Genomic DNA, 25196 nt, shown 5'->3' with positions numbered 1-25196 from the left:
TGCTCAATTCTCGCTTGGGTCTTGTTTATGACTCGGCAAATTCTGGTGCGCTTATCTCGGAAGCTACGAAAAAGGAACCAAAAACGAAACGTACGAAAAGTACGGAACCAATTGAGCTCAAAGTTGTACACAATATTCAATCCATTTCAAGGAGTGTTGTTACGGCATAAAAAATTGGAAAATTGGAAGAAAAAAGATTTTATATATGACCAGAGTGCAGTTTTGAAATTAAGCTTCTAATGAAAATCGACTATTCAGCAATGAATATGTGTTCTATGTGAAGGAAACATCTTTTTTCCACGTGTTTGACAAAATCATGAACTGAAATTGTGTTTTAAATTTTTTTTAAATTTATCCCTCATCTATCTCTATATATATGAAAAATTTCTGTTCGTTTGTGTGCGCGTTAAAAACTCGAAAAGTACGGAACCGATTGAGCTCAAACTATGATACAATATACAAAACAACCAAACACATCTAGGATTGTTGTTACAACATAAAAAAATGAAAGATTCAACTCAACCATGCAACCACAATGTTCCACAGCAAAGCGTGGCAGGGTACAGCTAGTCCATTTATAATAATTCATTTGCATTGTTCGAAGAAATTTATAACATCTGTAGTTAAAACATAAGTCATTCATTAAAAAAAAGCGCTTTAAGCGCTTTACAATTTAACAACATACTTAACGAGGACCAGTTCCTCGTTTCGGCTGTTTAGACCGATTCTAGAAAAACAAATTGTTTTTAACTGTTTCTCGGTGGTATTGTGTGTTTTTCGTATCCTGGTAAGTATTTTTCATTTAAACAAGGAGTATGTAAGGTTTTAATTCTCGAATTCTAGTTACAGTCAACGAAAAATTGGTGCGCGCATAATTGCACGGAAACACAACGAATAGTCATTCGCAAAATGTCCAAGGCAGGCAGCAGCCAACGCGAAATCGCAGAGTACTTGGGACGATCCAAAACCATCGTGTTTAATGCCCTCCACGACCGCAAAAAAAAATCGAAACAACTGTACCTCAAGGAAACGGCCGCGAAGGATCGTTTTGACAAACGTCTCGTTCAGACGAACAGGGGCAAGCTCTAGAATACGCGTGACCACAGTGCAAGTCGAAGGAAATTTCTTTGACGAAAAATCCCCCGGCCAGAACAGGAATGGAAACCGAACACCCGGCATGATAATGTGAGACGCTAACCACTCGGCTGCGGATGCACCACTCGCCCATCTCTAGGGTGGCCTTATGCAGAAAAAAAAATTTTTTTTCTCAGTTTGGCTTCATACTATACATATAATCTCAAGTTTTACCCCCGATCCCCTACTTTTAATCGCAATTTTAGTATGTTTGCATGAACAATATTCAAATAATTTAACCGTTATTCGTTTTTTAAACGAACTGGTGCAACTTTCATCCACACATGTAAAAGTAACCTCAATTCGTCTAAAACCAGAAGCATCTTCGGCGAGCTGAAACCATGAATTATCACAATGAATTATTCAATTTTTTCAATTCACACTCGCTCGGATTACAAAATGACAAGCTCGCTTTTGCCATCAATGAAGAAGAGCCAGATGAAGAGCACGTGTGTAGATTCAATGCGCAAGCGTTGTTAGAATCGTGGTGGGCGATTGTACAGTGACGCGAGAAATTGTGATTCGAAGGCCGTTCAATCGTTAGAACGGTGTGTGTCAACGAAGAATTCCTGATTATTGTTTTTTCTCGCCATGCTCTTCTTCAATGGCACTAACGTTTTCAACATAATACTACTTGCGTCATTTTTATTGGTACTTAGTTGAGATTTCTAAAGGGTGTGTCACATCAAATTGCATCACGGAAAAAACGCTGTAGAAATTTAATTTTTAGGAATTATATCTTCAGCTTTCGCTTATAATCAGATAAGAGTGTATAGATTACGTTGGCCATGCTTCACTGTCAATTTTTCGTAAATTTGGAAAAATGTCGTCGATCGAAAAAGAGCGTCGTGAATTAATCCTGCGCACTCATTTCGAGAATCCGCTGGGAATCGTCCAATCCACGGTCAGCAGAGTACTAAAACGATACTTCGAGAACCTAACCATCGACCGGAAGGTGAAGAACGGCAAAAATGGATGCTCCGTCAGTGAAAAAGATCACAAGCGCGTAGTTAAGCAGTTTAGACGTGATCCGAGAAGTTCGGTCTGGGATGTCGCCAATAAGCTGAATTTGTCAAGTTCATTCGTCCAGCGGACCAAGCAGCGGGAGAGCCTGCGTACATACAAGGTTCAGAAGGCTTCTAACCGCGACGAAAGGCAAAACATGGTGGGGAGGACGAGAGCCCGGAAGCTGTACACCGAAATGCTGACGATGCCGCATTACCTGGTAATGGACGACGAAACCTATGTCAAAGCGGACTTTCGTCAGCTGCCGGGCCTGTTATTCTTCTCCGCAGAAGACAAATTCAGCGTTCCGGAGTAGATTCGCAAGCAGAAACTATCCAAGTTTGCCAAAAAGTACATGGTGTGGCAAGCGATCTGCTCTTGCGGAAAGCGGAGCGCCCCCTTCGTGATAAACGGCATGGTAAACGGGCAGGTTTACTTTAAGGAGTGCCTACAGAAGCGCTTACTACCACTATTGAAGCAGCACGAGGGCCCGACCATCTTCTGGCCGGATCTCGCTTCGTGCCACTATTCAAAGGACGTGTTGGAGTGGTACGAAGCCAACGGGGTCACCTTCGTGCCAAAGGAAATGAACCCGCCCTACGCGCCGGAGCTTCGCCCAATAGAGAAATATTGGGCGATTATGAAGCAGGCCCTCTGGAAGAACCCAAAAGTTGTCAAATCGGAGGCGGACTTCAAGAGAAAATGGATTTCTGTTCAAAAAAAACTACAACCTGACGTTGTACAGAACCTTATGGACGGGGTAAAGAGGAAGGTGCGAGCATACGGGCTTGGGTTCGAAGTAAGAATAAAAAGAAAATGCCAAAAGTTGTTTAATAGTTTTTATTTTACTGTCTAAAATTTTCAAAAGGATCGGTCTACTGGGCGAATTTCTACAATTTCTACCCTTTATGACGAGCCTATACGCCTTGAATATGTTCAGAGTGAAAAGCTCTAGAATATGTGTAACTAGAGTCCAAGTCAGAAGGGTTTTTTGGCAAAAAATTCTAAGTAATTCTGAAGGGACATGACGGATATTGCATATACATTAACACTCCTATACTCGCGCATTGGTCTGTCAGACCGAGAAATCAATATTTCGTTAATTTCTCAGAAAATATCAACACTACGACTTTGCGATTCTATGTAGCTTTGTTATTAGTCGTTCGTCATCGTTTAGCGTATCGCATGTGTTGGTACAAAGGGAACGTGTGCCACTTTTTAACACTTTAGGTCTGACACACCGACGCGAGTATAGGAGTAGCTTTTTTGGACAAGTGCCTTTTTTCATATTCTAGAATATTGTTGAATGAAATGTAAAAAATAATGTTAGTGGCGTGTAATATTTATTGAATATAATGCATAAGGTCATTATCGGACTATTCTTATTTGATTTCAGTCCCTTTAGTCCCTTTAGTAACAGGATTGAACGGATTTTACTATTCGTCGTTAGATTCATATGTTCAAAAGCAAAACATAAATGTTTGACTTTCGTATAGTTATTCGCTAAATATAATGGTCATACATATACACACTTGTGAAAGAATTCCACTTGTGGAATAATTGTAAACAGTAAACTATAAACTAATCGATGGCTTATATTAATTTTTAACAGTTACAGTTTCGGGGATTTTGTTTTTATAATGAACAATATCGACAAGAAAACAAGAAAAAGAAAAGGAAGTTCCTAGAAATCCTTTTATATCATCTTTTTATGCTCCATCTAAAAAAAAGCATTAGTTCTTAATTTACCAAGAATACAGCATATAAGAATATTAGAAATATGCAAACTTTATATTCCAAAATCTTTATCATCTGATAATTATCTAAAAGGTCGTTATACATTCTTCTCTTCGATAAAAAAACCCGAAAAACACGCAACAACTGCATGAAATGTAAAAAATATGTTTGTTTCGAGCATTCAGTTATGCAATGTTCTGATTCTTAGTCCAATGAAACCACAATCTATTAATACGCTTTTATGTTATTTTATAGCTCCTTATACTTCCATGAATTATATTCAGTTGCTTACTTTTTATTAATAAAAGTGAAAAATTCGAATTTCGTTATTTGTGTTGGAGTGTCAAAAATAACTCTGTCTTGAGGAGGCCGATTTAGATGACTATTAAAACTTAATAAAGACGACAAAAACATATTTTTTGGAGTTTTTCATTCAATCATACCCTCTTCTTCAAATAAATGCCAACGAAGCCTGAAAAATACACAATTGCAACATTACAGAGAAATTCAATTTTCGGTCTGTGACACCGTGCGCGAGTACACGTGTTATGATTTTGCACGCGAGTACAGGAGGGTTAAACGAACGAGACCCCGCCACAGATACTTCATTAATTATGAACATCAATGTGGCAACCTTGCCACGCAATTCGTCATTGACGACATTAAGCTCCGTGTTCCATTTCTATGAAGCGAAAATAGTAATGAATCTTAGCGACTCGTTTTTGGAAAATAAGCTCTACACTTACAAACTTACATTTTTTTTCCCTGTTGGGTGTGAACAACTGCGCCATTATTCTGAACTATTGTGGTATGCCCCACTTTTTCTACTACGCTTCAAGCTTATCTACTACACATTTACGATACATCAAAAATAATTTATATGGTAGAGCAACGTTTGCCGGATCAGCTAGTTATAATAAAAAAAATTCTTCAGAAGCCATTCTCGTATGAGATTTTTCCCCACCTGCAACAAAATGTGGTTCACGGGTACATAAAATACATATTCGATAGAGAAAAATATTTTTTCATTCATATTTTCAGTTTTGAAGTGTGTTCATTCCACCTAAAATCCATTATAGTAATTGTCGCTTCCCGAAATCGTGATACGAAGCTGAATGTCTCAATGCGAACTTTCATTCTCGCTCGAAAAAAAAAATTCTCCGCTCCGTCTATGCTACCGGTCCCTCATGAGAAGCCGCTATGTCGGATAAGGTAAACACTAGGGTGCCAATGAAAATGGTTATCTCCAATTTCAAAAAGTTACCCCATAAAAAATGTTCACCACTTCGAAAACACACCCTGTGCCAAATATCAGCTCAATCGGACTTTAGGGAGAATGGGGCAAAGCGGTCAAAGTTTAAGTTTTTCAAAAATCGAAAAGGAAATCGGAGTCTTCGAAAAAAAAAATTGATGCCAAATGTCTTAAAATTGCATGAAACATAGAGATCTAGTGTCATCTCGAAAAAAAAATTGTCAAAAATCGACACTCTGGGACTTAGTTTTTTCCGGAATGCGGGACGAAACGTATGGTTTTAGGTGCCAATAAAAATAGTTATCTTGATTTTCCATTCGGAACTTGTTGCGAAATGTTGATTTGCACGATAATATACCCTGTGCAAAATATTAGCTCATTCGAATTTCATTTATTAGTGTCACAGACGTTAAAATTTGATTTTTTTTTTTAAACGAAAGATCAACGAAAATCGTTTTGGCAACAAAAATTTTGTTTTCGAAAACCCCGATTTCCTTTACTCCCCCGTTGGGCGATTTTCCGATTTTCAGCAAACTCAAACTTTGACCGCTTTGCGCCACTCTCCCTTAAGTTTGAGCTGATATTTGGCATGTGGTGTTTTCGAGATGGTGAACATTTTGTATAGGATAACTTTTTGAAATTTAAGGGTCGATTTTTTCCCATACATTCAATGGCACCCTAATAAATACATCATATATTTATCAGCCCGTGCCAGTACGTGCTGGATGATATAAAACCACCTTAAGTGAGCGTGAACGTGAAGTTGCAATATTTCCCTGTCTTTTCGGTATTTTCTGATGAAGAGCTCCGAAAATCCAAGAGAGATACAGGAGAGGCATTATCTACGAGTCACGAGAAGTGATGTTTGTGCGTTTGAACTGATTTTGGAAATGATACATGATAAACCATATTTTGTGGTCGGGATTCGAGAATGTGAATACGAACAATCTTTATTTCTGACAGGATGGCACTACGAGTGGCGAAACGAGTTATTTTGCACGAAAAATTTTGGTCGCATAATATAACATTTCGAATACATTAATTGACTACCCAGATTCTGCGATTGAAAAACCATTAGATTTATTTCTTTAGAGCTATGTTAGGAGTAAAGTTCACACCAAAATTCAATTTTGAAAAAAAAAAACATTGGAACCGCCAACGCCGATATTGAGCTACGCTTTGTGTCAAAAAGTGAATGAGAATTTGGGAAAAAGGATGAAAATCTAGAAAACGAATCGAGACGGTCATTTCGAAGATAGTGTATTTTTCTCATGTCTCTACGTTATGGAGCAATAACAAATCCTACATCTCTTGTTGAAACAGCTTATATAGGATTCCCTCCACAAAAGAACACCAAAACAATGCCATTCGTTTCGCAAGTTCAGCACTATCCATTGCAGTGTGAAAGCTTCTTTTCGTTGACGCGAAATTCCTCAAAAAATGGAGGCCAAGTATGTTTCGATTCTCTTCGTCCAAATTCGCCCCACCTACAATACTCAAGTCAAGTATAGAAATAACTGTAATTTGTCCGCCCCCAGCTCTTGAATCTGTCGTCGTCTTCTTCAATGGCTTCGGTCGTCGGTGTTTTGGCAACTGCTTGGCTGCGATCACCGCATTCCGGCCCCGCTGCTAACCCGGTTATTGTCCAGCGAAAACTAGTTCACAGTCGTTGCTGAGAGATATTGAACGGACAGACAGACAGACAGACAGGTACAACAACAAGGCAGCGCGCGCGTTGCAATTACTCGCCGAAAGTGTTGTCGAAGAACGGAGTTCTTGTTTGCTGTACCGTACGTAACGCGCGGCGACACCACCAGGGGCCGATAATCGATAAAACATTATTGAGATTGCTTACATCGGCTGGTGGTGAATGTTTGATGGCCTGGAAAGAGCCGGTGTTGTTTTCTGGGTCAAAAATAAACCCTTGCCATGGATGCGAAACAGAAAACGGAGAGGCACACACACACATACACATCACAGTGTCGAGGTCGTCGTTCCGATGGTATCTGACGAGCAGTTACGGCGATAATAATAAAAGGCTCTCCTCAAAAAAGGTAATCGATTACGGAGTCTAAACGGTTTTATTCACATCGTTAAAGCGGCACAATGTGGTCATAACGCGGTACAACAAAAAGCGCTGATTGGCCTCAAGAGATGGAGCAGCCGCCATACGTGTTGAGGAATGAGATGCGAAATTGTTTGCTGGGTACACAATAATATATCCACGTAATCCAGGGTGCCATTACCAGAACTCCCACCGGTTGGCGATAAGCCAAAACATGAAATTATGTCAGTCACGTCAGAGTGCCGGTTTGCTTTTGGCAAGTGACAGAACAAGTGGAAACAAAGAGAAAGATGGCAATACGAAGAACCAACGAAAAACGGCAACAAATGTTTATACCGGTTGGACACGGACCGAAGCCGGAGCCTTTTATGTAAGAATAAGTGTATCGTGCTGATAGTAGCGGCAGATCTCTGGAATACGTCGAGCAAGCAAATGTATTTCTACGAACAATCGAATCCGAAGTACGCGTCATATTTCTGCACTTTTTATGGCCGTCGTAAATTCCAGCGATATATCCAGCCGGGGAAAAGTAATGTCGAAAATAGACAGATATAAATAATCTGTCGTTCGTTCTTTTATCGAGACTTCACAGGAATAAATTGAAGCACTAACTCACTGCTCGATTTATGAGCGTTTATTTCCGAGCTGCTCTTACTTTCATTGCAATCGTGAAACCGGCCAACGCCTTCTTACCTTCTTTCCTCTCCCTCCCCTTTTTGGGGGACTTCACACAACAAACAATTCAACTGTAGTCAAATCCCACGGCTTTTCCTCCGAACATTGCTCGCTGGAGCACAATCGATAGTTGATGGCCCGAGTGCATAATAAGGAAAATAAGCACCGATATGAAATCACTTTCAAATTATCGGGGCAAATTTGTTGGAAAGTAGTTCAGCAATTTTTTTTGTTTGGTTAAAGACAAAAATCTTTTTGTCGAAACATATTCATCGAAAAAAGAACAAATGTATACATATAGTTTTTCTCGCTATGAATTTATTGTCGGCTGGCGACGTGTATAATTTGTATTGTTCAACCATTAGTAAACGAGAAAAAAATAATAGAGAATAATAGGATGAGTATTTTTCCAAAAAAGAAAAAAAAGTAGCAAAATCAGAAAACAGGCCACTTTTTTTAGGCAGTTTACTAGTTAATAACTAATAATAGCGAACGGATTTTAATGATTTACATACGAATGAAATCGGAAACTCTATGTATTACAATTCCTTAATCCGTAAACGGTATAAATTAACGAATATATGAAGTATTTCTAGTTTTCCATACATTTGTTCTTGTATGTATGCTTATCTAACGACAAGATTTTATCTAAAACCTAAAACAATGCAACTGCAACCTTTATTCTAGGGACATTGCAGGAAATATAACAATCGCTCGGCTCTTACTGGGTTTAGGTAAGCCATTCCATTCCTAATGCTGATATCAGGTTTTGCCCGACAAAAAGGAAGAATAGAAACATTCGCAAACACTCACACATTGTTGTTGTTTTGACGTGGGACTACGTCTAACCGGAATATATTAGGGATAAAATGAAAACCTGAACACAGTACATGCAGGAAAAAATGAAAGATTTCGAATGCTTATAACTCGAACATTTCTTAATAGATCGGAAAGATGTTTGCATCAACTGATAGGATTTTCGTATACATTTCGTTTTCAAAATTGTACGTTGTATCGAATTGTACGTTATATCAAAGCATAATAACGTACTCACAACGTTATATCGAGGGTACGTTATAATGAGGGTACGTTATATCGAAGTTTCCCTGTATTTCTACGCATCTATGAAATAAAATTAATAAAATATTATTTTTCCTGAGCTATTGAATAACTGTAAAATGTCAATCGCTGTCAAGACGCCCTAACTGCCCCGTTTTGATTGGCCTGATTTACGGTTTCCCCAACACAATCTTCAAAACCAAGGTATCTGAGGAAATTTGCATTGCAAGGTACATGCAAGTTGGGGGAATTTTTGCTCCCACCGACATGTGTTCCCTAACACAGCCATCAAAACCAAGGTACCTCACATTACATGGCGTTTATTCAAATTCTTTACTTACACAGCAAATATGTAGAATTCAATTGAAATCGGAAATTGTTTCACTCAACGCAAACAAATGATTAGTAAGCCGACGATAGATCCACGTCAACCTTGCCGTTACAACATAGATATAACCCCAGAGGCGTCTCGTACGCCTGTTAAAACTGTTCAAAGGACAGGTAGACAATCCCAGAATAAAATGTATATTATTTCACAATTGTAACATGGATGAGGAATTATCGAAATTTTTTTTTTGTGATTTCCATATTATCCCGAATATCCTTATTTTATTTTCTATTTTGGTGGAACTCAAACCCACCCCAATCCACGCGCAATACAGCCTTAAATCAATTTTTTTTTTAAATCATTCATCTGAACCCGCCGTCATCCAAACACAGGGCAAATGCAGTCAACTACGCATGAAACGATCACTATTACTAATGCGCCGCCTTGCGTAAAACTGACGATGGAAACTACACACCACCACTCTTCAGTGTTTGTTCGTGGTTGTCATCGTTTCCCTTTCTGTTTCTATTCCGACGTCATTAAAATTTGAGAGAGGGCGCGAGACTGCGAGAGTATACAGCACCAAACACCCCGAGCGAGCATGGTGCAAATATAAAAAACGAACAAATTCATTCATGATTTCTGTGGTTGTGCTGGTATTCTTTCGTTGAGGTGTGGTTTTAATTCGAGTGTTCTTATCGATTTTGTCAAGAGACGAATGAACTCCCAGAGTTTAAAGTCTCTTTAATCCATCATCATCATCATCATTATCATCATCGATTTTGTTCATTAGACAACTTGAACCCGGTACATATAGTACACGTTTGTCAGCTTACGTTTCAAAACCTCCGCTGCATTGGTCGGTCATGTGAATGAAATAGCTGCGTACTTTGGTCTTAATGCTGACAAAATTGTGGCCAAGAGCTATGATGGCGCTACTGTAATGTCCGGAGATAAATCTGGGTTGCAAACATTGGTGAAACTACGGTTAGTCATTGGATATATTCACTGTCGCGCACACATATTGAGATTCTTGCTAATACGAATGCGAATATTTTTGCACATACGGATGTTCTTTATCAAATTTAGTAAAAAAAGGAATTAGATGTAGTAAAATTTGTGCGTAACGTGCCTTGTTTCTTTAGAGGAGCTCAAAGCAGATCATAATTTCGATAGTACGTAAGTAAATGCAATTGATGTATCTGGCGCAACTATGAATGACAGTAACGTCATCAATTGTCGTCGTTTATATGAATCGATTATAGACAGAATTATTGACGAAATGAAGAAACGGTTTAAGGAACTAGATGAATACAATTACGTCACTTAGTTGAATCACGAAAATTTTGCCGACTTCGATGTCGCATTACCTGCTGGGAATTTGAAAATGCTTATTTCATACCACTCGAAATTCGATTAAGCGAAGCTTAATTGGTTCTTTTCAAATTATAGTAATCATTCCGATTATCATTGTACAAAACCTGCATCAAACCTTCTCCGAAACGGCTGGGCAGAATGATACTGACATTGCCTAATACAACGGCATCCGTTGAAAGAACGGTTTTGTTGTTCGACGGATCAAGAATTATTTGCGGTCGAGATCTGACCAGAAAAGGTTATTCGGAATTATGATGATGACTGTGGAAAAAGATTTCTTTATGAGATAATGCAGAGTCCTTTATTTTATGAGGAAATCATTGATAAGTTTGCGCTCATAGTTGACCGTAGGATTCTTTTGTTATACAGGCAAACCTGTTTTTGTGCGGGTGACAGGGACCGCACAAGAAAATCGTGTTCGCTAAACAATTTGAAAAAAAACTTTTGGTTATGTGGTGGATAGGGACCGCATAGAAAAAGTTTTCTTAAGAAAATAACCCAAATCCTAATGATTCCATTCGATAACAACATTTGATTTCGACCTACCCACTTGCGCAGATCATAAAATCAACTTTTTGCTCCTGTCAATAAGCTCCTACTGACACCTTAAAACAAACAAAACAAAACATGAGAATGGGAATTAGCTGACACAGTCCCTATGTAGAGCAATAGAATACATATCAAAGAAAAAATAACCGATGACTTCATTTTTTTTTCAAATACCACACGAAAAAGTCGCACCACAAAAATCGCACAACAAAATCACATAAAAACCGCACAAAAACTGGTTTTACTGTATAGATAAATGTTGAGAAATAAAAATGTTAAAATCTGCCATCGCAATACTGTTGTTTTAATGTTGCCAATAAAATTGAACAGGTAGCTCAGTTGGTCACACGTTGCCTCTGTATAACCCGTCCAGTTTTTATACGTTTCCAAAGGTAGATTAAAGTGATTAAGAAATGTGGCCTAATGGTGTGTGTCAGCTGCGAAAAAGACCGTCATGATTGTGTTCGCAATGCTTCTACAAAACCACGCAAACCGTTCATACCGTTAGTTGGAGAATGTTTATGTATGATTGAATCACACGTAAGCATTGCTAATTGTATGCGTTGTCAAAAGTGTTGTTGGTGGGGCAGTTATATAAAATCGCTCATGGCTGCCACCTTGTGTATTGTTTTTGCGAGAACAATAATGAATCATCAACCATGTTCAGCTTCTTTCATAAAACCTCGCAGATCATCGGTCGAGTTTGGGCTTTCTACTGAAGAGTTATTTCAAAAATTTCAATGCATTCTAAAGTTATATCCGAAGTAATGAAATGCGAGTTGATTTTTATAATCTTTTATCGGGGAAGAGCCTTTGTGAATTCAGGATAGTTTAATGGCTTAGAGATAACTTTTTCCGATCGCTTATCCAAATTTCGTGGATTCGTACATTGTTTCCGGGTTGAGAGTGGCGTCAAAGTGCAGCGCATTGCAATCCGGATGCGAAAAGATATTTTTCAGCGGTGGAAACTGTACTCTTCGGTGGAAGACTGAAGGTGACAATTTGTTCCGCAGCAGTTACTGTCCTTGAAGGTAACCCTCAACGGGTTACCCTCTCAACCAAGCAGATAGAAAGATGCTTTAAGCGTTTGGGCATCACGCGCGAAACAACAGTGGCCTCGACAGATTTGAGTTGTGTAGAAAATGTGGCACTGTTCGAGGCATTGGCCACTACTTCTTGAATGGGGTACCTATTTAAGAAGTAGTGACCAATTCATATGCAGAATTAGCGATCGCAAAAATCAATGGAATCTTCAAGTGCAGTTTATATGCATCATCAAGGTGGCCAATAGAGCAGTTCCACCAAATGATGGAACAAGACATACAACTAGACCTACCGTGTGAAAGGAAAATAAACAGAAAGAGAAAAAAAAGAGCAAAAAAGAAAACGAGAGGAAAAGAAAAAGAGAAAGAGAGAAATAGAGAAAGAGAGAAAAAGAGAAATAGAGAAAAAGAGAGAAAGAGAAAAAGAGCAGGAGAGAGAGAAAGAAAGCGTAAAAAGAGAAAGAAAAAGAGAAATAGAGTGAAAGACAGAGGGAAAAAAGGATAAAAGATAAGAGAAAAGAGAAAAAAATAAAGAAAGAGAGACCGACGGGCAGAGAGTGAAAAAGCGAAAAATGCGCAGAGAGAAAAAGAGAGACAGACAAACAAAGAGAGAGACAGATGAACATAGAGAGAGAGAGAGACAGAGAGATAGAGACGGACATAGAGAGATGGAGATAAAGAAAGCAAGACGACTAGAGAGATAGAGATAGCTAGAGAGACGGTTATAGAGATTTTTTATTTTAATTTTAATATGATCTATTTGATCATACAATGAAAAATTACATAATTGTATGAGTAAATTTCCAAAATACTAACCCCGTACACTGTGGGGTCTTCGTAGCCACTTGGTTACGCGTTCGCTTACTAAGCGATCGATCGTGAGTTCAAACTCAGGGCCCTCAATTGACCATCTTTGTGTTGTTATAGAATAACTACGTCCACGCAACCATCATCAGCGATGGAGATCGATCCACGGTGGAACAAAGATCGATTCATCCATACAACTGCTCTGCTCAGCAAGAAACATCGGACTGCTGTTCTATAAATAACCCAACAATGATCAATATCAACTGTCTCCGCTGTCCGGTCTGCTGAACAATGGAATAACAGATAGAATACCGTTACGCCTAAATGGCTACTGCAGTGTAATTTGCCATAATGTAATGGAACAGAAAAACCTAACGCATAAATGGCTACTACTACTACTGTGTAATTTACAATTTATAGAAACACAAACATATGTACATGTACACGATAAAAATCCGGCTCTGTTACAGATAAAATGCTAATGAGCCTAATAAATAAATAAATGGGATAAAAAAAAAACCCGTACACTCTCTTTTTAATGCGCATATGATTTATTTATATACACTACGTGGCGGAACATTAGAACCACTCGATTTTTTGAGTTTCCAAAGATTTGTTAGGAAAATGTATATACGAGGGCGGTCCGATGAGTACTTAGCCTCATCGCCCGATGGTGTCAGTATCGCAAGAGAGATTACTTATCGTGTAGTACATTCTCGTAAACGGCTACTGTCAAAATTCCAGCCGAATCGGACTCGTTGTTTTGTTTTGACCGTGTGTGGAAGCGGGCGTGTTCGTGGAATTTAGAAATATGAAAAAAAATGGAAATTCTGCCGTCGCCACGGCCAAATTGGTCGAATTGCATTACGAACTGCTGCCCCACCCACCGTATTCTCTAGATTTGGCCCCGTGCGACTTTTTTTTTTGTTTCCAAACTTGAAAAACTCACTCGTAGGGCAGAAATTTGAGTCGAATGAGAAGGTCATCGCCGCCACGGAGGCCTACTTTGCAGACCTCCGGAAAACGTATTTTTCAGATGGGTTAGAGAAGTTGGACCATCGCTGGGTCAAGTGTATCGAGCTAAAAGGAGACTATGTTGAGAAATAAATCGCCACATTTCCAAAATTTTTGTATTTTTTTGTAGACTAAGTACTTATCGGACTCCCCTCATAATATTGAATATAATAACTATCTTCAACTCCCTGTTAGCTGCATCTATTCTTCGTACGATTATGCCCCATAAGTTCTCGATTAGCTTTTATGAACTGATGCGTTATCATGTTGGAATACCCAGTAATCACGGCGGTTCGAGTGAAAAAGCAGCAGTAAATGTTTCAGGAGTCAGGGGGCAGGAGTCAGTTTTGAACTCCTGATTAGTCATTTGTGTTGATGGAAATTCCATCTGGATCCATCAAATTCACATCAAAAACAAAGAAACATATCTTTATATATTTATAATATGTTGTGTAAAATCCACAAAACCCAAAAAAAAAACTAAAATGTTCAAAGGTTTTGCCTTAAAGGCAGCCTGAAAAGTCCGGGGATTTTTCAACAGATGGTGCCACTAAAAAATGAACAAGATTCATTTAGAGAGGTTCATCTGTCACACTAGCTTATGTGTGAAGTTTCATGACATTTCGTTTATTTGTTCACAAACTACAGTTGTTTAAGTGTCACCATCTGAGCATTCGTATAGAAAATGGAAAAAGAGGAATATCGCATTTTGATCAAACATTGTTTTTTTATGGGAAAAACTCCTGAACGATTAATGAATTTGTTGACAAAATGTTAATCCACTTCTGCTTCTTTGAGAACAACAGTTCATCGATGGCTTAGTGAATTTAAAATGGGCCGCAGTCACCGCAGATGCACCTCGCTCTGGAAGACCAAAAAAGGGCTACGAATCCAGAAATCGTAAAACAAGTGCATCGACTCGTTTTGAACGATCGTAAAGTTAACTGAGGTCGTAGGCATTTCAAAAGAACGAGTGGGATACATTTTGCACGACATTTTAGACATGAAAAAGCTAATCGCGCGATGGGTGCCGCGTTTGCTGAATGTCGACCAAAAACAGCGACGCGTTGATGATTCAATCGCCGGTTTGGCGTTGGTGAATCGTAATCGAGTGGACTTCTTTCGACGGTTTGTGATAATGGATGAAATGTTGATCCATTACCACACTCCTGAGTCCAATAGGCGGTCTGCAGAGTGGCACTGAGGCATATTTCGAAAACCTAGACGTTTCATACTACAGAATGGAAATCGTAATGTTGGAGACTCGCTATACCGAGTGTGTTGCCCTCGAAGGAAACAATGTTGAGGAATAAATACAGCTTTGCCTAAAGTACGACTGTTTTCATTAAAAAGCCCGGGACTTTTCAGCCCATGTAGTATTTTCCTTAGCAAATTCACTTGAATGTCCTTCAAATCGAAAATTTCAATGAAACAAAGAATGAAAATTGATAAATATTAACTGATTTTAGGGACATATACATTTCTAGTACAAAAAAAAAGTTCACTTCAAAATTATTCAATATTAAATATAAAAAGTAACATTCTCTTAGCCGTTTATGATAACCAAAGAATAAGAAATACCTACAGCAAACAGATATCCTTTCAGCTTAGCGGTCAAATCTTTTAACAGAACCATTTTGCTCGATTTGAAATTGTACTCGTTCGGATCGTTGATGCTCATGGTTGCTGCGGAATCCGAAATGAACTATCACTTCCAACAGAGCAATATCTGCAGCACACAGGTGCAAGTCACCGTTCTATCTCCACCTGGACCTTCTGCGAATTCAAAACAACATCCGATTCGTCGTTGACGGCAACCGCTAGGAAAACATTTTCTCACTCTCTTCTTCCGCTCAGTACTCCTATGCCGATTTCCAAAAATCGGCGTATGTTTTCCCTCATCAAAACACTTCTTTCAATTTTACTCATCAATGAGACACCATCCTCCTTCAACAAGCGATCACTATTGGGGGGTTTTCCCCCTGCTAAACTCCACACAAACACAGCACCCTGGATGTCGTCGTTTCACACCTTTCCGACCGGCGCACGCACTACTGTTGTGCCCAATCTCAATGTGCCCTCTTCGACCGAAAACGAAATCTGTTTTCATTGTAGCTCCATCAAAACAGCTTCATTTTCAACCGCACGCACCGCACGTATGCACGTATGCATAAACCCCACGACTGACGCGTTTGAGACGCGGAAATTCTACACTTTGCGGGTCCGCGCACTGGTCTCCCCCGCCAGCATCAGTACCACATAAACCTTTTTTCGTCGTTGTTGTTGTTTGTTACGGAATGGGAAAGGCAAAAATGTTTATAATTACAACCTGACCCAGCAGCAGAGGGAGAGAGATACGCAACACAAGGAAAGAGTGTAACAACATAGCGAAGTAATGATAGGTAATTACGGTTTGATATTATTATTCGGCAGGTATCACAAGTGTGTATTGAATGCGCATACGCGCGATCAGTGGCAGCAGCAGCAGGATTAAGTATTGAGGAAGAGATTTGAGCCAGCAGCAACTATCCCCTATGCACAGATCTGTGGTGGAATCGCGCCTTTGATATCAACATTCAGAAAGAGGTAATAGGAAATTGCAAAAAGCACACGTGCGCGCGAGAGGAGCAACGCCGTCTTTTGACGCTGCCGGATGCATATTTCAGAGCAACGGCGTGTGGAATTCCAACGCTGGCTCGCAGGCTAGTGGCGCCATCCACAGTACCACATTCAATTGCACTGGAAATCTTCTTGAACTTTTGCATACAGGAAGGAGCGCTACCCACAGAGAGACCAGAGGGTACTGCAAATCAATAATATTACATTCATAACCAGCTCCCGAGTGTCGTCGCATTAAGATTTGATGCGATAAAGTGGGCTCACTTCGTTCGCAGAAATCTGATATTGCTTTAGTTGGAGCTCAACGCTGGTTACTGGGTGTTGATTCAGCCAGGTTACCAAAAAGTTGTTACGTTTGAAGGAAATTGAGTGCATTTCCGGGATCGGGAAATAACCTGAAACTTATTCTTGATTGGAGAATTTACGGGATCAATATTTGTTTGCGTTTTATATTGGACTAGCTGACCCGGCAAACTTTGTCTCGCCCAAAATTTATTTTTCGTTGTCACATCCGCGTTTTCTTATTAAGCGCACGTTAATGGGTTCAATCGCAAAAATATTAATTGATTGATCGTTTAAACTACCCTTTAAAATTACCTTTTACTATAAAATTCCCAGTACTTCTACCAAAACTCGTCATTATAAAATCAGATTATTTTCAGACACAATTCTCGTTCAAGATTTTTCAACCACTTGCAAATAACATGTTTCTCCGTTACAAGGAATAAATGTTTAATACAGAAAATATGATAGAATAAAGGCAGCCCTAAATCGGACAATTCCTTTCTAGAGTTTTGCTCTTATCAACACATTCGATGATCCATTTTAATTTATATATATATAGATGAAAGACGATACAGGAGTGTGATTTATCACATGTTTAAAAACCCATTTCCACTTTCGAACGAAGGTCAATTTCGTTAGCGCAAACATCAAATGGACTAATAACGCTTGTCAATATGTAATTGTAGAACATATGCGAATTGAATTTTTCGAACTTTTCCATTTTTTTTCAGAGTTTTCCGAAAATTTTGAATTGTCATGTTTGGTTGGAATATATGTTTGGTTGAAATATGTGTATTATTTTTATGGGACCTGCTCTACATTCCAGAGGAAGGAGGGGTTTCATACCATCATAGAAACATTTCTCGTACCCAAAAACCCTCACATTCCAAATTTGGCTCAATTTGCTTGATTATTTCTCGAGTTATACAGAAGTTTGTGTTTTATTTGTATGGCAGCTACACCTTAGCTAGAGGGGAGGAGTGTCTATTCACCATAGAAACATTTCGTGCCCCATAAAACCTTCACATGCCACATTTGGCTCCATTTGCTTGATTAGTTATACGGAAATTTGTGTTTCATTTTTATGGCAGCCCCCCTTAGAGAGGGAGGAGGAGAGTCTATCCACCATAGAAATATTTATTGCACCCTAAAACCTTCACATGCTAACTTTGGTTCTGTTTGCTTGACTAGTTCTTGACCTATGCAGATATTTATGCTTCATTAGTTTGGAAGTTAAACACCTGGTTTCGCTTGTTTGATTAATTCCCGAGTAATGCAGAAATTGGTGTTTCATTTGTATGGCAGCCCCCCCCCCCTTAGAGAGGGGGAGGAGTGTCCAACTACTATAGAAACATTTATTGCACCCTAAAACCTTCACATGCCAACTTTGGTTTCATTTGCTTGACTAATTTCCGAGTAATGCAGAAATTTGTGTATCATTTGTATAGCAGCCCCACCCCCTTAGAGAGGGGGAGGAGTGTCTTACTATTATAGATATATTTATTGCACCCCAAAACCTTCACATGCCATCTTTGGTTTTGTTTGCTTGACTAATTCCCGAGTAGTGCAGAAATTTGTGTTTCTTTTGTATGGCAACCCCCCCTTAGAGAGGGGGGAGGAGTGTTTAACTACTATAGAAACATTTATTGCCCCTTAAAACCTCCACATGCTAAATCTGGTTTCGTTTGTTTGACTATTCCCGAGTAATGCAGAAATTTGTGTTTCATTTGTATGGCAGCCTACCCTTAGAGAAAGGGGGGAGGGGGTGTCTAACTACTATAGAAACATTTATTGCACCCTAAAACCTTCACATGCCAACTTTGGTTTCGTTTGCTTGACTAATTTCCGAGTAATGCAGAAATTTGTGTTTCATTTGTATGGCAGCCCCCCCTTAGAGAGGGGGGAGGAGTGTTTAACTACTACAGAAACATTTATTGCCCCTTAAAACCTCCACATGCCAAATCTGGTTTCGTTTGTTTGACTATTCCCGAGTAATGCAGAAATTTGTGTTTCATTTGTATGGCAGACCCCCCTTGGAGAAGGGGGAGGAGTGTCTTACTACCATAGAAACATTTATTGCACCCTAAAACCTTCACATGCCAATGAAGCCACATGGTCTCGTTTGCTTGACTACTTTCTGAGTAATGCAGAAATTTGTGTTTCATTTGTATGGCAGCCCCCCCCCCCCTTAGAGAGGGGGAGGGGTCTCAAACTATCACGAAAACCTTCCCCGGCTCCAAAAACCCCTACATACCAATTTTCATGTTGATCGGTTCAGTAGTTTCCGAGCCCATAAGAATCAGACAGACAGACAAATAGACAGACAGAAATCTATTTTTATATATATAGATAGATAGATAGAAGATAATCGAAATGCAACGTTGATATTCGACACACTTTTTTATTTCATTTTTGAATATTCAGCTCGATTCTCTCAATTTAGATCGCACTGTTGAATCTACTAGAACATTTCCAGCCTAATGACGGATCGTCAAACGATGAAACGTTGAACTTTTTCCTTCACTCAAATTTCGCGGTCTTATCAGCATTTGTGCGGTTACCTAGCACCGATGAAGTTAAGTCTGTACGAGAAGCGCGTGGCATCTGTCACGTTATTGAAGTGCGGGATGACGGCGAAATAGATTTACGAGCTGCTCAAACCGCTTTCTTCCAATGAACGTTCCATGTTTCGTACACTACAACGGTACAAAAAAACTGATATGGTAGATAGACCCAGAGAGGCGCGTCCGAGGTCGGTATGGCTGCACAATGTCATTCATGCCGTTCGTGAATGCGTTCGGCGCAAACCTCTTCGCAAACAAAAGCGTTTATCAGTAGAAATGAGCGTTTTAAAGCACAGCATAAGCTGTATTTTGCGTGAAGATCTACAGCTTGTTGCGTACAGGCGAGGTATGAGCAATTTATTGACGCACGATAATACACCCTATGCTAAATATTAGCTCATTCGGACTCCATTTACTGGTGTCACAAACGTTAAAATTTGAGTTTTTTTTTTTTGAAAAACGAAAAATCACCGAAAATCGAGGTTTTCAGAAAAAAAATGTTGATGCCAAATGTCTTAAAATTGCATTACTCGTCGAGATTTAGTTATCTTGAATTTTTTTTTTGTGTTTTTGTGTTTTTTTTTTTTGTTCAAAAAGGTGACTGACAGCAAACCGACGAGACTTTATCCCCGGAAATCTTCGCTTAATCAGCGCACCCTGGTAGCCACATTTGGGGGCTCCAGAGAAGAAAAGCCAGTCAGGCTAAACTAGGAGCAACATTTGGTGGCTCCAGAGAGAACCAGCACATTTGGAAGTCACAAGCTTGGAAGGAAGGTCTGAAACGGTTGAAGACAATGAATTGCAATGAATTGTTATTGGACCAATATCCGTGCCAGCCTCAAGAGGAATTTGCCAAATGTTTGGGAATAACTCAGAAAAGCCATATCATTGTGTATGGAAGCAACGGTGTGCTGCTCAGTTATCTGACTTAACACGTTCGTCGCCCAATGCGACTGAGTTTCTTGCGGGCCCAACTTGCGGATAAATTAATTAATGAATATCGAATTTCGTTCGTAGACAACTTTTACATGTTCTAGCAATTTTTTAAAATTTAAAGACGAATTGACAACAATAACACATGCCAAAGTCATATTATATGAATTTCGCAAACAACCGTAGTACAAACCTTCCGTACTAAAAACTAATAAAAAGTGTAGTATAAACCATGTAATAATATGGTTATGATTTTATGATTTTTCTACATATCGAGTTCCCCACTGACATTTTTCTATTGTTTTGCCCTGAATCGGGTTCCCCAGTGACAGTTATTCCATACCACCCGGCTGGTTAAACCCTATGAATAATAAAAATTTTCGCATAAAAAGGTGGTGAGTCAGTTTTTCTGGTTTTTGTCGAACTAATAAAAAATTTACTTTAATTTACCGGATTTTACTCAAACCGCCAATATTTATTCTTATCCTAGTTTTAAACCCATATTATTTATTACACACATAAAATCCATCATTCCGAGCTAGGGTGATGCATCAATTTGTAACTTTTGAACCGTATAACCGATCTACGATTTCTTAAGCGCAAATGGAAGGTATTTTAGTAAAAAAAAATTTCGCTTTTTTAACACTTATTTTTTCGATTTTGAGACAAAATATTATACGGCATTTCAAATGCCTACTTTTTGGAAAATTGTTTTAAGATATTCGTTTTCCTGTGGTTTTCGAGGTGTTTGGACCCAAGAGACCATAGTTATTTCATATCATTTCCAGAAATCTAAGACTTTTTCTGCAGAAAATGTAAAAATCTCAGGAACACTAATTTCTTCGTTTTTAGTTTTTTTTTCTAAATCTCATTCTGTTTTCGGACAATATAATCATTTAAAAAAATACAACTTTCCTATAAATTTTCAATTTCTTTTTACATCAAATGAACAATATTTGAAAAAAATATTTTTTAAGGAAAAATTGTAAACTGCACTACAAATGTCAAATAAAAGTTTTGAAAAGTATTGTTTTCTATGATTTTTGGGGGAGGGGGAGGAGTGTTTAACTACTAGCGTTACTACAGTTAGCGTTCAACTTTCGTGACGAGCAGACGCTCTTTGTTATCGCTGTCGCGAAAGCCGATCTCAAACTACATCAAAAGCTATTGCAAACGTTTTGATTTTCGCTGCAACGGTGAACCGTTCTGTCATCGTGCGCAGCGACTCCGCGATGAATCGTCGCGAAAACACGTTCCGCATAGGATATGCGGGTCTACCAAAAAAACCCGACTATTCTGAAATCCACGTGTTTTGTGGAACTGTTCTCGGTCTAAAACAAGGAGAAGTGACGCGAATTCAGTGTAGCAGAACACTTGGATGCGCGTTTGTTAAAGTTTCTACCCCCGAGCTCGCGAGAAAGGTGTGTGAAGAGCACGACAACAAACACGAGGTGAACCACGATGGGAAAATATACCGTCTGCGGATCACGATGGAGGATGGAGCAGTCGAAGTGAAATTATTCGATCTATCCGAACACGTTACTGACCAAAAAATCGTTGATAAGCGCTTACGGAGACGTTATCTCCGTACAGGAGCAAATTCGTGGCTCTGACCTATTCTTCCCAGGTATCTCTACCGGTACTCGTGTTGCGAAAATGGTGGTAAAGAGGAACATCGAATCGTGGGTGACGATTGATGGAGAGCTCACTCTCTTATCCTACTTCGGACAACAGCAAACATGTCGTCATTGTCGGGATTATATCCATAATGGAATCACTTGTGCCCAAAACAAAAAAAAATGCTGGTGCAGAAGTCGTATGCCGATGCTGCGAAACAGCCTGCCCCAGCAACACGAGCGGCGAAGAAACCGAAGCTGCCGACGAAACCGTCAGAGCCATCAAGATCCATGCCACCACCAAGAGCCTCAAAACAGCATGGGTCGATGCCAGATTTATCAGCATCACAAGCATCGACCAGTGCGAATAAGCCGTGGGATAGCGGGTCAATGACTGATACCCAAAGTCAACGACCCTCCACTAGCAGCGGAGTGATTAGTAAAACTGCTAGGAGCAACGAAATCTTTTCTCCGATGAAGTCAGCCACCAACAGAAACCCTTGTGTTGTGACAAATGTAACAGCGCTTCTCGCACCTCCAAGTGCGGCTCAGCCATCGGACAGCGGGTCACTGATCGATACACAAGGTCAGCGCCCCCCTGCTAGCAGTGGAGTGGTTCGCAAAACTGCTAGTGGTAAATCCGATGGCACCGAAACAGATTCGTCGTCAGTCTCGACCGCTACCCGAACACTTCGCCGGGTAAGAAACGGCGAGAGGATAGCGATGATGAGCGTGGAGAACAAACACTCTAATGGATCGTTTCGCCAGCTATAACATCGCTACTATCAACATTAACACCATCACAAATCCGACCAAGCTAAATGCCCTCAGGACTTTTATACGTACGATGGAGCTCGACATCGTCTTCTTACAGGAGGTGGAGAATGAGCCCCTTACTATCTCCGGATATAACGTCTTGTGTAATGTGGACCACGCGAGGAGAGGAACGGCAATAGCGCTGAAAGAACACATCCAGTACTCGCATGTCGAGAAGAGCCTGGATGGTCGCCTGATCGCATTGAGAGTGCAAAACACGACACTCTGTAACGTCTATGCTCCTTCAGGAGCAGCGCTGCGTGCCGAAAGAGAGCGTTTTTTCAATGGCACTATCGCCTACTACCTTCGACACAACACCGAACATGCGATACTCGCCGGAGATTTCAACTGTGTGCATCTACCGAGCGATGCTACACACTACAACATGAGTCCCGCTTTAAATGCGACGGTTCGGCAACTACAACTACATGATCTATGGGTTAAGCTGTACCCATCAACCCCCGCACCAACGTATATCACCCATAATGCGACATCCAGGCTCGATCGCATATACGTCAGCAATGGACTTTGTGCGCATTTGAGGAGTGCCGCTACACATGCGTGTTCTTTCTTAGATCACAAAGCACCAACAACACGAATTTGCCTTCCTCACCTCGGTCGCGCCCTAGGGCAAGGATTTTGGTGCTTACGATCACATATCTTGACACCAGAAAATATTTATGAACTTCGGATCCGCTGGCAATTTTGGACGCGTCAGCGAAGGAATTACAGTAACTGGATGGCATGGTGGCTTTTTTTCGCAAAACCTAAAATTTCTTCATTCTTCCGCTGGAAATCTCGAGAAGAATACAGCGATTTTCACAATGAACAACAACGATTATATGGCCAACTCAAAATGGCATACGACAATTATTACCAGAATCCTGTTATGCTAACGACCATCAATCGATTAAAAGCGCAAATGCTCGAACATCAACGACGTTTCGCGCAAAAATTCATGCGCATCAATGCCACGATAGTGGCCGGCGAAAACATTTCCACATTTCAGTTGGGAGAAAGGAGACGGAAAAAAACAACTGTTACGAATATACGAACTGAGAATGGAGAGCTCTTGCGAGATCCTGCAGAAATCGAAAATCACATGTTCGAATATTTCAGGGGACTCTACTCAGCGACGGAGCGAAGCGATGAAATTGTGAACACGTTTGAGTGTGATCAAGTAATACCGGCAGACGATGAAACAAACGCCTCTCTGATGAGAGAGATAACAACGGAAGAAATATGTACATCGATCAAAACAGCAACAGCGAGAAAATCGCCAGGGTCCGGTGGTCTCCCAAAAGAGTTTTACCTGACAGTCTTTTACGTCATACATAGGGAACTCAATCTGGTAATAAACGAAGCAAAAACGACACATTTCTATCCCGAATTCGCAAGGGGCACTATAGTACTAGTGAAGAAGAAAATCAACGACGACACCGCTCGAGCTTTTCGGCCGATTACGCTCCTTAATATGGACTTTAAAATCCTCAGCAGAATTAAGAGAGCCCGTTTGGAACACGTGCTACGAAACAACCGACTACCGAGCGAAGCGCAAAAGTGCTGCAATCCCGGCCGTAACATTTTCCAAGCCACTCTCGGACTGAAGGATAGAATAGCAGAACTAATCGCCAGAAAGGGGAACGGAAAGCTCATCTCCTTCGATCTCGAACACGCGTTCGATCGGGTATCGCACTCATTCCTTCACCGTACGATGCTATCGCTCGGTGTAAACCCGTGCTTCGTCGGGCTTCTGCAGCGTATTGCTGAGAGATCTACCACTCGGCTACTGATGAACGGGCATCTATCGCGTGTCTTCCCCATCGAGAGATCGGTGAGACAAGGCGATCCGCTCTCAATGATGCTATTTGCGTTATACCTTCATCCACTTCTTACACGACTCGAGCGCATTTGCGGCAGTGACCTGTGCGTGGCATACGCGGACGATGTCAGTGCGGTGGTCACATCCACCCAGAAAATTGATCTTATTGATGATTTGTTCCTCCAATTCGAAAACGTCGCAGGGGCGAAACTGAATCGACAGATAACGATTTCAATCGATGTGGGAGTGGTGGATGAAAATCGATTAATAGTACCACGGATACAAACAAGGGAAACGGTTAAAATCCTTGGCATTGTTTTTGCAAACTCCATACGGGAGATGGTTAAGCTTAATTGGGATGCGCTCGTCTCTCGAGTAGCGCAGAAAATCTGGCTTCATTCACTCAGGAGCCTTAATTTGGTGCAGAAGGTAACACTATTAAATATATGGATGTGGTATGTGGCATCGGTCATTCCACCGTATACTGTTCACACAG

The 25196-nt window shown here is 40.1% G+C and overlaps 1 protein-coding gene across 5 annotated transcripts in view; it reads right to left on the bottom strand.

Annotated features, from left to right (window-relative positions):
- LOC129770691 (serine/threonine-protein kinase N) overlaps positions 1-25196 on the bottom strand; it is a 222466-nt gene that overhangs the window by 126226 nt on the left and 71044 nt on the right. For 3 of the 5 annotated variants that reach the window (XM_055773665.1, XM_055773668.1, XM_055773670.1), the window contains exon 2: positions 15631-16374. The exons of 1 other annotated variant lie outside the window; for it this stretch is intronic. In XM_055773665.1, coding sequence (XP_055629640.1) covers positions 15631-15726 — 96 coding nt within the window. In that variant the 5' untranslated portion in view covers positions 15727-16374. The remainder of the gene's footprint in view (positions 1-15630; positions 16375-25196) is intronic. One more of the 5 variants, XM_055773666.1, reaches the window with a different exon arrangement.

Source organism: Toxorhynchites rutilus, chromosome 2, assembly GCF_029784135.1.
Source record: "Toxorhynchites rutilus septentrionalis strain SRP chromosome 2, ASM2978413v1, whole genome shotgun sequence".
In the NCBI taxonomy this organism is placed as follows: Eukaryota; Metazoa; Arthropoda; class Insecta; order Diptera; family Culicidae; genus Toxorhynchites; species Toxorhynchites rutilus.
Note: the sequence above shows the minus strand (reverse complement) of the source record. Positions and strands in the feature narration are given on the sequence as shown.